This window comes from Aquarana catesbeiana, linkage group LG05, assembly GCF_042186555.1.
Source record: "Aquarana catesbeiana isolate 2022-GZ linkage group LG05, ASM4218655v1, whole genome shotgun sequence".
In the NCBI taxonomy this organism is placed as follows: Eukaryota; Metazoa; Chordata; class Amphibia; order Anura; family Ranidae; genus Aquarana; species Aquarana catesbeiana.
The window spans coordinates 150,825,858-150,842,178 of record NC_133328.1 but is presented as its reverse complement, the minus strand read 5'-3'; the positions used below and the strand labels follow the sequence as shown (position 1 = coordinate 150,842,178).

Here is a 16,321-nt window from a genome sequence, read left to right as displayed (position 1 = left end):
TTCCTGAACCAGATTGTGCTCCCAATTATATGGACTCCTCAAGATCCCAATTTTCTTTTCCACAGACTTGATGTGTGCCCTGGGCCCAAAAGCCTTCACAAATTCAAAAAATTTCTCCAGCGTTGACTTCATCTTTATTTTGTTAACCATAATAAATTGATATTTTATTTTATGAAAATACTTGTCTATGGCTCGGTTCACACTGGGACGACTTGGGATCCGACTTGTCGCCCCTCAAGTCGCCCCAAGTCGCCCCAGAAAGAGATTCACATGAGAGTGAATGGGAGCGTCTTAAATGACACTACTGAAGTCGCTCCGACTTCAGAGCGTACTCCCTGTACTACTTGGATCCGACTTGGTAGGCGACCTGTACCATAGAAATCAATGGAAGTCGCCTCCAAGTCGGATCCCTCTGTAAAGTCAAGCGACTTCACAGGAAGTAGTTAAAAAAATGACACCACTACACACCCTCCCTCCCTCCCTCCCTCCCTCCCCCACACAGAGCACTGCCTGACATCCTGAACTGCCGTTATCTGCCGTTATCCCTGTGTTATCTCTGTGTAATAATGTCTACCAGAGCCAGAGAGGTAGTACACAGAGAGGCAATAGACAATGAGACACTGATCAGGCTTGTGAGACAGCGCCCCTGTCTGTATGACAAGGAAGACAACCAGTACAAGGACCAATTAAAGAGGGACACTGCCTGGCTGGAGATCTGCAGAGGATCATTCGAAAATTGGGACCTCATGACGTCGGCCGAACGTAGTCAGAAATGTAAATTAACAAGTTTATTTTAGTTATGTCTGTTTTTTTTTCAAGTTGCTGCGATTTGAAGTGTGTGAATCATGGGGTACGACTTGACATGCGACCTTTCAGTCCGTACGACTTGTCATGCGACCTTTCAGTCCGTACGACTTGTCATGCGACCTTTCAGTCCGTACGACTTGTCATGCGACCTTTCAGTCCCAGATCGCATGAAAAGTCATGCGACCTTTCAGTCCCAGATCGCATGAAAAGTCATGCGACCTTTCAGTCCCAGATCGCATGAAAAGTCATGCGACCTTTCAGTCCCAGATCGCATGAAAAGTCATGCGACCTTTCAGTCCCAGATCGCATGAAAAGTCATGCGACCTTTCAGTCCGTACGACTTGTCATGCGACCTTTCAGTCCCAGATCGCATGAAAAGTCTTTATTAATATATCTAGATAATGAATGATCAATACCAATACAGGCTCCAAAAAAATATGGTTTATTTTAACATGTTATTTATATCAAACACAAGAATAGTATAATGATTGATCAATACCAATACAGGCTCAAAAAAATTATGGTTTATTTTAACATGTTATTTATTTCAAACACAAGAATAGTATGCGATACATACGACAGTATAGCATAGTCAAATTAAACTAAACAAATTAAACTAAATAACTATACAGGCTTTATTAGTCAAGCAACAAAATATAAATGTAAAGAACTTAGGAAATAGCATCCAATTGCCATTCCACTTCACCAGCCGGTGAAAGGAAATAGGAAGCAAATTGCTCCCGAACACTGATACCATCGCTGGATCCCCTAGTAGCACTGAGGTGTGCACTTTCCAGATCGTGCATTAGGGAATCCTCAACACAGTACCCGTCACGTATCCGTACAAAATTGTGGAGAACGCATGCTGCCTTGACTGCAGTAATTGCGTTTTCAATATTTAACGCAATAGGCGTGTGTAACAAACGCCATTTATTGGCAAGGATTCCAAATGCACATTCAACCACCCTTCTTGCCCTTGTGAGACGATAATTAAACACTTTCTTGGGTGTACTCAGATTCCTGTTGGAATAAGGCCTCATTAGGTGTTCCCCCAATGCGAAAGCCTCATCAGCGATGAACACATAGGGTAGCGAGGGTTCTGATGTGCCAGGAAGTGGACAGTTCTCCGGAATACATAGTTCATTATTCCTCAGCCTTTGACCAAACGACGAATTAGCGAAAATTCTTGAATCGCAGCTACTGCCATAGGATCCTATATCGATGTAGGAGAAGCAGTAGTTTGCATCGGCGACAGCAAGTAGCACAAAGGAGCAATACTTCTTGTAATTGTAGTACATACTTCCACTACCTACAGGCTTAATTACACGTATGTGCTTCCCATCTATAGCTCCAATGCAATTCGGGAAATTGCTACGCCTCCAAAAGAGTCTTGCAATATCCCGCCAGTTCTCTTGTGTCGGCCTCTTCATTACTATCGGGTTAAGTACATCCCATATGATTTGGCAGGTTTCTCGGATGATGTAGCCGACTGTCGACCTGCCCACCATGAACTGATAGTGAAGGCTAATTAGGGAATGACCGGTTGACAGGTACCTGAAAGACAAAATACATAATTGATTATTTTTAAAAAATTTTTTTGCAGTGTCTCAAATACAAATACGTTGGAAGGGCTTGAGGGACTGTTTCAAACGATATTTACGGAAGATAACAGAGGCTCGAAGCGGATCGGGATCGAAAAGGCTGGTACCCTATGTCCACGCGGACGAACTGGACTTCCTTAGACCGCACATGGAGCTGAGAGAGTGAGATAACATCTTTCACATTAGAAAAGTGCTACTATACAGTTATATTAAGAAGGTTGTGCCTGACATTATTATATCTTTATTACAGAACACAATCCAGTTGGGAAGTGGGTGAAGAAGGGCACGAGGCACCTCTGGAACCTCAAGAGTCGCAGGACCAACATGCGATGGCTGAATTGCATGCTCCTGAATCAAACCCATCGGAAACATTGGTAAATACGCCGGTGACAGCTGGACCTAGTCGCGTCGAAATCCCTCGTCCAACACAACTAAGAGTACGTAACACCAGACCAGCAGGAAGGCCATCTCAAAATATGGATCGGTTTGCTAACCTCGTCGATCGACTCCACCAAAAGTTAGATGATTTAGAATCCGAGGAGCACGGATTTGGGATTATGGTGGCCGGCATGCTAAAGAAAATCCCAGAAGAGAGGAGAAACCAAGTGAAAAAGGCGGTGATGGACTTAATGGAATCCAATGTGCGCAATGAGCAACCAAATTGCTCTTCAGAAATGTTCGGACCGCCGCCGCCATCCGGTCCATATTATCCCCACTCAAACCCCCCACCACCCAGAACCCACCCCTACTATTCCCCTCGCTTCCACCCATACTCCGACGAGTATGGCAATGTGCGACCTTCATCCCATCCACCGATCCCATATCCATCCCCGTCCCCGATTACCTCCACCATTGGCGTACAAAGCTTTACATCTCCAGGCCCTTCTCCAGGCCCTTCCACCAGCAATTTAAACCCCCATTCCGAATACCAACCTTCTTATCATCATTTATAAAAAATTATAACTTGTTATAAAAAGATTCTTATTTTTATTATTTTTGTTATACATAATATACAATAATTAAAAAAGTTCCTAATGTTACAGTTAAGTTGGTCAGCGTGGATAGTGTACAAGCCTTTTCGATCCCGATCCACTTGTTACAGTTAATGTACAGTTACATTTTTGGAGTATTATTACCTGCTAATAAATTTTTAAAAAAGTAAGAAGTTTTTCTAAATTTTGTGGATGTTTGTGTGCTACACTATACAATATATGTTACACATTATTTTATTTATGATACTTACCTAGGTGGATGCAGCATCGCACCGATGTTGCATCTGTCAAATGCCGCTTCTTTACACAGAACGGAGTCAACAAACATTGCCGATGGCTCTGTTCTCTACCCTCCTGAGAGCTGCTGACATTCAGTCACCAGGTCTCCTGTTCTGCTCCTCCACACTCATTGGAGCGCAGAACTGTGGCGTAGCATGGAGCGGCTTGCTTGGGGGAGTCCAGGTAGCTGGTGAATCAAGACGTTTTGAAATAAGGATGATGCGCTGCCTGAAATGAACTTGGTGATTTCAATGCAGAGCGGATTTCTGACCACTGCATGCTGAAAAGCGTTAACAGGAGTACAAAAGAAATGCAGACATGTGACCCATTGGAGAAGAACAGCTACTGTTGTGCGTAATGTTATGCATAAAATTAAATATAGATTACCTTAGTGTAATAATCAGTCTTTCAGTCGCTGAGATACTTCTCCTCCATGATGTGTTCTGTCGTTGCAGATGGATGGAAACCAGACCAAGCAATTCGTCAAAACTGTTATAAAAAAAGGAGGGAATTTAGTATATTGAAACACACACATTAACCCCTATTCTGCAGGGTCACTGAAAAACAAACAGATATCTAAGCTTTGGGGCTTAGAAAGACTTTGGATACGGGAGGACGTGCCTGGACCTCCTCCCGTGCTCCAGCGAGATCGACCACTTTATATGATCTGTGATCAGGCTAGTCTGATAGACTCGGTGATCACAGAGCACACCGTGTGCACCCTGCAAGGGGGCGCACAGGTCGCTGGAGCACGGGAGGAGCTCCAGGACCCCTTACCACGTGATCCACTGTCATGACAACTGATCATGTGATGTAATAAAAAGCTGGTAATTGGCTATTTTTATTATTTATTTTTCATTTCCTTTGCGATGAGAGAAACAAAAAAAAATAAGGAACACGGCTGATGCGAGAGGGACTTCAGTCAAGATCGTGAGGTAAATACCAGCGCCTACCAGTGCCCACCAAGGCCACCTACCAGTACCACACATCCAAGCCCACAGTGACACCTACCAGTGCCACCTCACGGTGCCACCTATCAGTGCCCATCAGTGTCAACTATCATTGCCACCCATTTGCCACCATCAGTGCCACTCATCTGTGCCGTCTTATCATTGCCCATCAGTGCTGCCTTATTTGTTCCTATCAGTGTCGCATAATCTGTGCCTTTCAGCCTCGCCTTATCAGTGTCCACCAAAAGCCCATCAGTGTAGCATCATCAGCGAGTATCAATGTGGGAGAATAAATAACTTTTACCACAATTTTATAACAAACTATGAAACATGCTTTCTTTTTCTCAGAAATATATGCAGATCCACATATAGCATTTTAACTTACCTTGTGATAGACATCCGGGTGTAGTTAAAAAACTTGTCATCATAAGCACGTAAGTTTTCATACATGGCCCAGAACTGGCCTCTGGTATCTCGGTTTCTAATGATTGGATGTATCCAATAGCGACGTCTTCGTCTCATCCTCATCCTCCGCTTCCTCTCTTCCTCTTCCTCTTCCATCAACACTGCTACACCAGCTGTTACCACAGCTGTCATCAAATAATGCAAGGATAACATTGTTGTTGTCACAGGACACAGGGAACTTGGAACCAGGAACAACAGGAAGCAGGAAGAGAACAGGAACATGTCACAGGAGTTGATGAGCTCTGATTGGCCACATGCAAATTCTGAGGCCCTGGGGGCGACTTGAAGTCGCGTTGAAGTCGCGTTAAAGTCGCGTTAAAGTCGCGTTAAAGTCGCGTTAAAGTCGCGTTGAAGTCGCGTTGCAAGGTCGCGCCGAAGTCGCGTTGCCCCAGTGTGAACCGAGCCTATATGTTTTTATTAACATCATTTATTTAGACAATGTCAAATTAACAAGAAACAACAACCTCCTTGAGGTTCCAAAAAAAAAAATTATATAATGTTCTTGTGGCAACTATACAAAAAGTAATGAAATATGAGTGGTGTATCCGCGCAACGGAACAGAAAATTAAAAAAGTGTAGAAAATGGAAAAAAATGGAAAAAAATGGAAACAATGGAAGAAATCGCATAAAGGACTGCTGCCTCCACAGATGTGATTGTGATTGTGTGTAGCCAAATCCCATATGTAAAGTCGCATAAACCAAAATTGCAAATAAAAAATTCAATGAAAATAAAACCAAACATAAAACAGCAAAGTGACCCCCTTTGGAGTGTGTAGGTGTAACGTTGTCCTAGTGGAGAAAAAAGTGGAGAAAATGGAAAAAAATGGAAACAATGGAAGAAATCGCATAAAGGACTGCTGCCTCCACAAATGTGATTTCCACCAAGGTGGAAAAAACAGAAGGTAAGTGAAGGGTTAGTGTGTGGGTGTGGCGCAGTCCTAATTCATAGAAATACTTGGTAAATTGTGTGTAGCCAAATCCCATATGTAAAGTCGCATATAAAGTATAAACCAAAATTGCAAATAAAAAATTAAACGAAAATAAAACCAAACATAAAACAGCAAAGTGACCCCCTTTGGAGTGTGTAGGTGTAACGTTGTCCTAGTTTAAAAATACTTTGTAAATCGTGTGTAGCCAAATCCCACATGTAAAATCGCATGTAAATTATAAAGAAAATATAAACAAAATCGCATATAGCAAATTTAACGGCTAGGTTGGCCCCCTTTGAATTGGGGGAGGGGGAAGGGGAACAGGGGATGAAATCAAAAAATGACTTTAGCCAAAGCTATTCCATCCGCATAAAAACCCCATATAGTGATTGACAAACATAACATTGCTGAATAATTACATAGGTTAAATCGTGACTAGTGCTCAGTGCAATTTAAGTGAAAAACTTGACATCTTTGTAAAACAAGGCAGGTATTTGTATTAATCTTGGTGACCAGGTGCTCGTGTCTTGTGATCATGCGGACACTCACCAGCTTCTTTAACCCCTGCGGGGGTAATGCGCAGTCACAGTGTATGCCACTGTGCGGCAATCCACAGGCTGTTTCTGGGTCACGGTGACGTTTTAGGCAGCTTCTTTAACCCCTGCGGGGGTAATGCACAGTCACAGTGTATGCCACTGTGCGGCAATCCACAGGCTGTTTCTGGGTCACGGTGACATTTTAGGCATAAGAGAAGAAAGAGGAGATTCCATAGCGTAAAACCATAAAACACTCTTTATTGAACGCAGATGACAGAATGGTACTCACATTTAAGCAGTTTATAATAGGCAACCATATGTCATCAAAACAGGAGAGCGTCAGATTTAAGTTGGTGATCCTCTGGGAGATGATGCAAAAGCGTCAGAATAGGCCACTCCCTACGCGTTTCATCATAGGGACGCTCCAGTTGACGTCCATTGTTGGCCACCCCCTCCCGATCGCTCCCGGCGAATGAAAATGCTTCCTTTCCCTCTGTAATGTAAACAGAGGGAAAGGAAGTGATGTCATCCCTCCTCGAGCCGGTCTTTTCATTCCGGCGCCGAGGAGAGAAGACATCCAAGTAAGTTGCACCAACACTACACTAACAGTAGAACACGCAGGCACACTTGTCACCCCCCAGTCACCCCCCGATCACCCCCCGATCACCCCCCTGTACCCCCTATCACTCTGTCACCAATAGCAGTTTTTTTTTTTTTTTTGCATTGGTGTCAGTTTGACAGTTATAAGTGTTAGGGCAGTTAGGTTAGCCCCCTTTAGGTCTAGGGTACCCCCCTTTAGGTCCAGGGTACCCCCCTAACCCCCCCTAATAAAAGTTAACCCCTTGATTACCCCCCGTCGCCAGTGTCGCTAAGCGATCGTTTTTCTGATCGCTGTATTAGTGACACAGGTGACGCTAGTTAGGGAGGTAAGTATATAGGTTCGCTGTCAGTGTTTTATGTCAGGGACCCCCATATACTACCTGCTAAAGGTTTTAACCCCCTGATTGCCCCCTAGTTAACCCTTTCACAAGCGATCACCGTATAAGTGTTACGGGTGACGCTGGTTAGATAGTTTGTTTTTTGTAGTTTATTATAGTTTATTACAGTTTATTACAGTTTTAGGGCACCCGCCGTTTATTACCTTATAAAGGTTTAACCCCCTAATTGCCCGGCGGTGATAGAAGTTAAGTTTTTAGGATCAGATAAGGTCTGCGTCGCCCCAGGCAGCGTCAGGTTAGCGCCAGCACCGCTAAAACCCACGCACGCAGCATACACCTCCCTTAGTGCTATAGTATCTGAACGGATCGATATCTGATCCGATCAGATCTATACTCCCCAGCAGTTTAGGGTTCCTATAAACACAGTGTTAGCGGGATCAGCCCAGATACCTGCTAGCACCTGCGTTTTGCCCCTCGGCCCAGCCCTGCCCAGCCCACCCAAGTGCAGTATCGATCGATAACTGACACTTACAAAACAGTAAGCACACATAACTGCAGCGTTCGCAGAGTCAGGCCTGATCCCTGCGATCGCTAACAGTTTTTTGGTAGCATTTTGAATCAGTCGCTAACAGTCAGGAGCTTTTTTGCCTGTGAGTCTCACTAGTGTACCCCTAAATTTAGAGCCCAAAATGGCAAATCGAAGGTACACTAGTGAAGAGGCCTACACGTTTCTGAGTATGACAGATAGTGAAGAGGAAGTCACTCATCTGTCAAGTTCAGGCTCAGAATACGAACCTATAGAGGACAGCGGCTCCATGACAGATAGCTCTGACGACGGAGTTGTGGTCCCTGCTAGGGTCAGGCGTACCAGACCCCGAACTTCTTCTGTCCTTGAAGTGCAAGAACCGCAGGGCTCTCGTATGGAGCAGAGAAGTACTAGCGCCGCTACTCCTTCTGGTGAACTGGCAAGCACCAGCGGCCTAGTACACCCTGGTCGTACATCCAGCACTGCAGTAACACTTGGTGACGTGGCGAGTCCCATAAGTGCAGTTCAAGCTGGCGAGGTGGCAAGCACAAGTAGTGTCCCGCTGCCACCAAGAAGAAGACGAACACAGGCCCGTCGTGCCCATAGTGCCCTTCCTGCTGCATTCGCCAATCCGAATTGGGAACCCACCACTTCTGCAGCACCCGTACTTCCCCTTTTCACTGGCCAACCCGGAATTCAGGTGGAAACAGTTGACTTTACGCCACTAGATTTTTATTCGCTGTTTTTCACCGAAGATCTCTATAGATCTATTGTGGACCAAAGCAATTTGTACGCTGGTCAACACATCGCCACTATTCCCCAGTCCTAGCTTGCCAGAGATTAGAGACCAATTACGGTCTCCGAATTTAAGATCTTTCTGGGCCTTTCCCTCAACATGGGCATAACTAAAAAGAGTGAGTTGCGGTCATATTGGTCCACTGACCCAATTCACCATATGCCCGTGTTCTCTGCCTCCATGACCAGGGCACGATACGAGCAGATTTTGCGGTTCATGCACTTCAACGACAATGAACTCTGTCGTCCTCGTGGAGACCCTGCATACGATCGGCTCTACAAAATTCGGCCCCTCGTAAACCACTTCAACCAACGTTTTGCAGACTTGTTTACTCGCCATCAAGTTGTCTGTGTTGAGTCCCTGATTAAGTTTTCTGGCCGCTTGTCATTCAAACAGTACCTTCCCAGCAAGCGTGCCAGATACGGGGTCAAGATGTATAAGCTTTGTGACAGGGCCACAGGCTATACATGTAGATTTATGGTTTACGAGGGCAAAGATAGTCACGTAGAGCCGATAAACTGCCCTGACTACATAGGAAGCGCTGGCAAGATAGTATGGGACTTGGTGTCACCCTTATTCGGAAAGGGGTACCACTTGTACGTGGACAATTATTACACGAGTGTGCCACTTTTTAGTCACTTGTTTGATCATCAGATTGGAGCATGTGGCACCGTGCGACCTAATCGCCGGGGCTTTCCCCAGCGGCTTGTAGAGTCCCGTCTTAGGCTGGGGGAGAGAGCCTGCTTGCAGTGTAATAATTTGCTCGCTATGAAGTGGAGGGACAATAAGAATGTTTTCGTTCTTACATCCCTTCATGCAGACACGACGACCCAAATTACTACGGCGACTGGTGTTGTGGAGAAACCCCTCTGTGTCCACGAATATAACCTTAATATGGGAGGGGTGGACCTCAACGACCAGTTGTTGGCGCCGTACCTAATTGCCCGTAAGGCCAGACACTGGTACAAAAAAGTGTCTGTTTATTTATTTCAATTGGCTTTGCTGAATGCTCATGTGCTATACAGAGCTTCAGGATGGACTGGATCCTTCCTTAAATTCCAGGAAGAGATGGTCAGAGCCCTTCTGTTTCCAGACGGTGCTCCACCTCACCTTCCCAATCCAAATGCAGTAAGCCGGCTGCATGGAAGGCATTTTCCTTATGTCCTCCAGAGTAACCCTACCCAACGAGCCCCCCAAAAAAGATGTTGTGTCTGTAGCAAGCGCGGATTTAGGCGTGACACCCGGTATTGTTGTCCCTCCTGTCCTGACAATCCTGGTCTATGCATTGGTGAATGTTTTGAACGCTACCATACACTAGTGGAGTATTAGCGTAGGGTACAGCACTGCACAGACTAGGACACACTTCCACAGGGTCTCCCAAGATGCCATCGCATTTTGAGAGACCCAAACCTGGTACCAGTTAAAAAAGTTAAAGTTACTAAAAAAAGTGTTAAAAAAAAAAAAATACAAAAAAAAATAAAAAAATAAAAATACAAAAAAAATATAAAATAAAAAAACCAAAAATAGTTGTTGTTTTATTGTTCTCTCTCTATTCTCTCTCTATTGTTCTGCTCTTTTTTATTGTATTCTATACTGCAATGTTTTATTGTTATGTTTTTATCATGTTTGCTTTATAGGTATGCAATTTTTTTATACTTTGTTTTTTTATTGTTAACCACTTTTTTGTTTTCAGGTACGCCATTCAGTTGCAGCGCGGATTTATTTATCTTGACAGCAACAGCGTTTGCTCCCACGATATATAAAGCCGTGACTCCAGCGCTGTCGGAGGTGATTTCACCACCACAGTTACATACTTCAGCATATATGCCGAAGCGTGGGGGCAGCAGTGGGTGGAGGAGCAATTTGCTCCTGCCTTTTGCGGGAGGATGCCCCCATGCTTTGGCATATATATATTTTAGGTAGGCACAGGTTGCGTTAAATGTTTTATTTTTTACTATGTTTTTTTTGTATTTGCTTTGCAGGTATGGTAAGTATTACTGTTATACTGTAATGTTACTTTGTTTTTTTGTTAACCATCATTTGCTTAGCAGGTATGCCATTCAGTTGCAGCGCAGATTTATTTATCTTGACAGCAACAGCGTTTGCTCCCACGATATATAAAGCCGTGATTCCAGCGCTGTCGGAGGTGATTTCACCACCACAGTTACATACTTCAGCATATATGCCGAAGCGTGGGGGCAGCAGTGGGTGGAGGAGCAATTTGCTCCTGCCTTTTGCGGGAGGATGCCCCCATGCTTCAGCATATATAAATGGTGCATGTATGCCCATCATTAGAAGTGGGTGGATGAAGGGAGGTATTCTAATGGTGGGCATACCCACCGATCAATATCTTTTTTCGTTCAGCCCACAGGCTGCATGAAAAAAAAGTTTACAATATATGCCCAACAAGGACCAGCAACGTACTGGTATGTTGCTGGACTTTGAGTGGTTATACCAGAATGATGCCTGCAGGTTTAGGTATCATCTTGGTATCATTCTTTTCAGCCAGCAGTCGGCTTTCATGTAAAAGCAATCCTAGCAGCTAATTAGCCTCTAGACTGCTTTTACAAGCAGTGGGAGGGAATGACCCCCCCACTGTCTTCCATGTTTTTCTCTGGCTCTCCTGTCCCAACAGGGAACCTGAGAATGCAGCCGGTGATTCGACCAGCTGACCATAGAGCTGATCAGAGACCAGAATGGCTCCAAACATCTCTATGGCCTAAGAAACTGGAAGCTACGAGCATTTCATGACTTCGATTTCGCCGGATGTAAACAGCGCCATTGGGAAATTGGGAAAGCATTTTATCACACCGATCTTGGTGTGGTCAGATGCTTTGAGGGCAGAGGAGAGATCTAGGGTCTAATAGACCCCAATTTTTTCAAAAAAGTGTACCTGTCACTACCTATAGCTATCATAGGGGATATTTACATTCCCTGAGATAACAATAAAAATGATTAAAAAAAAATAAAAATGAAAGGAACAGTTTAAAAATAAGATAAAAAATCAAAAAATTAATAAAGAAAAAAAAAAAAAAAAAAAAAAAAAAGCACCCCTGTCCCCCCCTGCTCTCGCGCAAAGGCGAATGCAAGCGTCGGTCTGGTGTCAAATGTAAACAGCAATTGCACCATGCATGTGAGGTATCACCGTGAAGGTCAGATCGAGGGCAGTAATTTTAGCAGTAGACCTCCTCTGTAAATCTAAAGTGGTAACCTGTAAAGGCTTTTAAAGGCTTTTAAAAATGTATTTAGTTTGTCACCACTGCACGTTTGTGCGCAATTTTAAAGCATTTCATGTTTGGTATCCATGTACTCGGCCTAAAATCATCTTTTTTATTTCATCAAACATTTGGGCAATATAGTGTGTTTTAGTGCATTAAAATTTTAAAAAGTGTGTTTTTTCCCCAAAAAATGCGTTTGAAAAATCGCTGCGCAAATACTGTGTGAAAAAAAAAATGAAACACCCACCATTTTAATCTGTAGGGCATTTGCTTTAAAAAAAATATATAATGTTTGGGGGTTCAAAGTAATTTTCTTGCAAAAAAAAATAATTTTTTCATGTAAACAAAAAGTGTCAGAAAGGGCTTTGTCTTCAAGTGGTTAGAAGAGTGGGTATTGTGTGACATAAGCTTCTAAATGTTGTGCATAAAATGCCAGGACAGTTCAAAACCCCCCAAATGACCCCATTTTGGAAAGTAGACACCCCAAGCTATTTGCTGAGAGGCATGTCAAGTCCATGGAATATTTTATATTGTGACACAAGTTGCGGGAAAAAGACAAATTTTTTTTTTTTTTTTTTTTGCACAAAGTTGTCACTAAATGATATATTGCTCAAACATGCCATGGGAATATGTGAAATTACACCCCAAAATACATTCTGTTGCTTCTCCTGAGTACGGGGATACCACATGTGTGAGACTTTTTGGGAGCCTAGCCGCGTACGGGACCCCGAAAACCAAGCACCGCCTTCAGGCTTTCTAAGGGCGTAAATTTTTGATTTCACTCTTCACTGCCTATCACAGTTTCGGAGGCCATGGAATGCCCAGATGGCACAAACCCCCCCAAATGACCCCATTTTGGAAAATAGACATCCAAAGCTATTTGCTGAGAGGTATAGTGAGTATTTTGCAGACCTCACTTTTTGTCACAAACTTTTAAAAATTGAAAAAAGAAAAAAAAATATGTTTTTCTTGTCTTTCTTCATTTTCAAAAACAAATAAGAGCTGCAAAATACTCACCATGCCTTCTCAGCAAATAGCTTGGGCTGTCTACTTTCCAAAATGGGGTCATTTTGGGGGGTTTTGTGCTATCTTGGCATTTTATGGCCTTCAAAACTGTGATGGGTAGTGAGGAGTGAAATCAAAAATTAACGCTCTTAGAAATCCTGAAGGCAGTGATTGGATTTCGGGGCCCCGTATGAAGCTAGGCTCCCAAAAAGTGCCACTCATGTGGTATCCCCGTACTCAGGAGAAGCAGCAGAATGTATTTTGGGGTGTAATTTCACATATGCCAATGGCATGTTTGAGCAATATATCATTTAGTGACAACTTTGTGCAAAAAAATAAAATAAATTAAAAAATTGTCACTTTCCCGCAACTTGTGTCAAAATATAAAATATTCCATGGACTCAACATGCCTCTCAGCAAATAGCTTGGGGTGTCTTCTTTCCAAAATGGGGTCATTTGGGGGGGGTTTGTGCCATCTGGGCATTTTATGGCCTTCAAAAATGTGATAGGTAGTGAGGAGTGAAATCACAACTTTACGCCCTTAGAAATCCTGAAGGCGGTGCTGGGTTTTCGGGGCCCCGTACGCGGCTAGGCTCCCAAAAAGTCCCACACATGTGGTATCCCGTACTCAGGAGAATCAGCAGAATGTATTTTGGGGTGCAATTCCACATATGCCCATGGCCTGTGTGAGCAATATATCATTTAGTGACAACTTTGTGCAAAAAAAAAATTGTCACTTTCCCGCAACTTGTGTCAAAAAATAAAATATTCCATGGACTCAACATGCCTCTCAGCAAATAGCTTGGGGTGTCTACTTTCCAAAATGGGGTCATTTGGGGGGGTTTGTGCCATCTTGGCATTTTATGGCCTTCAAAACTGTGATAGGTAGTGAGGAGTGAAATCAAAAATTTATGCCCTTAGAAATCCTTAAGGCGGTGCTTGGTTTTCGGGGCCCCGTACACGGCTAGGCTCCCAAAAAGTCCCACACATGTGGTATCCCCATACTCAGGAGAAGCAGCTGAATGTATTTTGGGGTGCAATTCCACATATGCCCATGGCCTGTGTGAGCAATATATCATTTAGTGACAACTTTTTGTAATTTTTTTTTTTTTTTTTTGTCATTATTCAATCACTTGGGACAAAAAAAATAAATATTCAATGGGTTCAACATGCCTCTCAGCAATTTCCTTGGGGTGTCTACTTTCCAAAATGGGGTCATTTGGGGGGGTTTTGTACTGCCCTGCCATTTTAGCACCTCATGAAATGACATAGGCAGTCATAAACTAAAAGCTGTGTAAATTCCAGAAAATGTACCCTAGTTTGTAGACGCTATAACTTTTGCGCAAACCAATAAATATACGCTTATTGACATTTTTTTAACCAAAGACATGTGGCCGAATACATTTTGGCCTAAATGTATGACTAAAATTGAGTTTATTGGATTTTTTTTATAACAAAAAGTAGAAAATATCATTTGTTTTCAAAATTTTCGTTTTTTTCCGTTTATAGCGCAAAAAATAAAAATGGCAGAGGTGATCAAGTACCATCAAAAGAAAGCTCTATTTGTGGGAAGAAAAGGACGCAAATTTCGTTTGGGTACAGCATTGCATGACCACGCAATTAGCAGTTAAAGCGACGCAGTGCCAAATTGTAAAAAGTGCTCTGGTCAGGAAGGGGGTAAATCCTTCCGGGGCTGAAGTGGTTAACTATACAAAAAAAAAAAAAATATATATATATATATATATATATATATATACAAAAATAAGGTCCTTTGTGGTAACTTTACACCAAAAATAAAAAGATATATGGAGATAAATAAAAAATAATTTTGTAACAATCCTAAAAAAAGATCTTGATGAAATAAAAAATAATAAAAGATGACTCCAAAAAACAATTGTGTAAATATTAGTATGGAGATATGGCTTTTAAAAAATACTATATCATTCATGAGATCAAGAGAAATAATCCAGAAATAAGTTTGTGAGAACTCTGTGTGAATATGAACAGCAAAACAACTTTGTTCTTCTAGCATTATAACCAAGACACTAATGCGCTGCATTAAATGAACACAGAATTTGCAGCGTGAGGAATGTGCTACCTACAATACGAACACTAGTTTTACTAGACCGAGTGCTTCTGTTTCGTTTTTGCTTCTGAGCATGCGTCGTTTTTTTTGTCTGACAAACTAGCATACAGACGAGTGGATTTCTGGGTCCGGGGGAGTTACGACGTAAAGATTTTAAGCATGTTCCAAATCTAAAGTCCGTCAGATTTGCGGCTGGAAAAGTCAGTTGAAAGTTTGGGGAAGCCCACACATGATCGGATTGTCCGCAGGACTTGGTCTGTCTGCGTCCGTCAGACTTTTGTAGCCGAAAAGTCCGACCGTGTGTACGCAGCATAAGACTTGGCTCCCATTGAATTCAGTGGGGTTCGTGTTTGACATTTGAACTTTAATATATAATTTGTCAAATCAACCCTCAACCAAAGACAATATGTTCGGCTCCTTGCTAATAATTAATATGTAATCCTGGAGAATCATATTCAGTGAAGGCACTGTATATTTATAGGGATCTCTTCCCTTATAAACAAGGTGCACAGTAATAATAATAGAAAGCAACAAGCATTGGTATTTAAAATACAGAAAAGCAATCCTCAACATACATATAGAACCTTAGCACTATAAAATATTATCGTAGTTACAGTGCTTTGAAAAAGTATTCATACCCTATTTTCTCATGTTACAACCAAAAACATAAATGTATTTTATTGGGATTTTATGTGATAGACCAAAACAAAGTGGCACATAATTGTAAACTGAAAGGTAAATGATAAATGGTTTTGCATTTACAAATAAATATCTGAAAAGTGTGGTGTGCATTTGTATTCAGCCCCCTTTACTCTGATACCCCTAACTAAAATCTAGTGGAACCAATTGCCTTCAGAAGTCACCTAATCAGTAAATAGAGTACAAATGCATGTTGTTTAATCTCAGTATAAATACAGCTATTCTGTGAAGCTCAGAGATTTGTTAGAGAACCTTAAAGAACAAACAGTATCATGAAGGCCAATGAACACACCAGACAGGTCAGGGATGAAGTTGTGGAGAAGTTTAAAGCAGGGTTAGGTTATAAAAAAATTCCAAGCTTTGAACGTCTCACGGTGCACTGTTCAATCCATCATTTGAAAATAGAAAGAGTATGGCACAATACTTCCGTATCGCTTCTGTTTCATACTTGTTTCAGAGCATGTGTCACTTTTTGTCCATCGGACTAGCATACA

At 42.5% G+C, this 16,321-nt stretch overlaps 1 protein-coding gene across 1 annotated transcript; it reads left to right on the top strand.

Moving 5' to 3' along the window:
- Window positions 1-484: 484 nt before the first annotated feature.
- On the top strand, window positions 485-6,764 carry LOC141144511 (uncharacterized). The gene is made up of 3 exons (XM_073630280.1): window positions 485-774; window positions 2,411-2,570; window positions 2,659-6,764. The coding sequence occupies exons 1-3, from the start codon at window positions 567-569 to the stop codon at window positions 3,359-3,361; spliced, it is 1,071 nt and encodes a 356-aa protein (XP_073486381.1). The 5' UTR covers window positions 485-566; the 3' UTR covers window positions 3,362-6,764.
- Window positions 6,765-16,321: the final 9,557 nt, after the last annotated feature.

What these genes read in the sequence shown, in the direction of transcription:
- LOC141144511 (XM_073630280.1), top strand. Translation starts at nt 567, where the DNA reads ATGTCTACCAGAGCCAGAGAGGTAGTACACAGAGAGGCAATAGACAAT. An exon ending in GGCCGAACGTAGTCAGAAAT is followed by an intron (nt 775 to 2,410) that starts GTAAATTAACAA and finishes ATTTTTTTGCAG; the next exon opens with TGTCTCAAATACAAATACGT. An exon ending in CCGCACATGGAGCTGAGAGA is followed by an intron (nt 2,571 to 2,658) that starts GTGAGATAACAT and finishes TCTTTATTACAG; the next exon opens with AACACAATCCAGTTGGGAAG.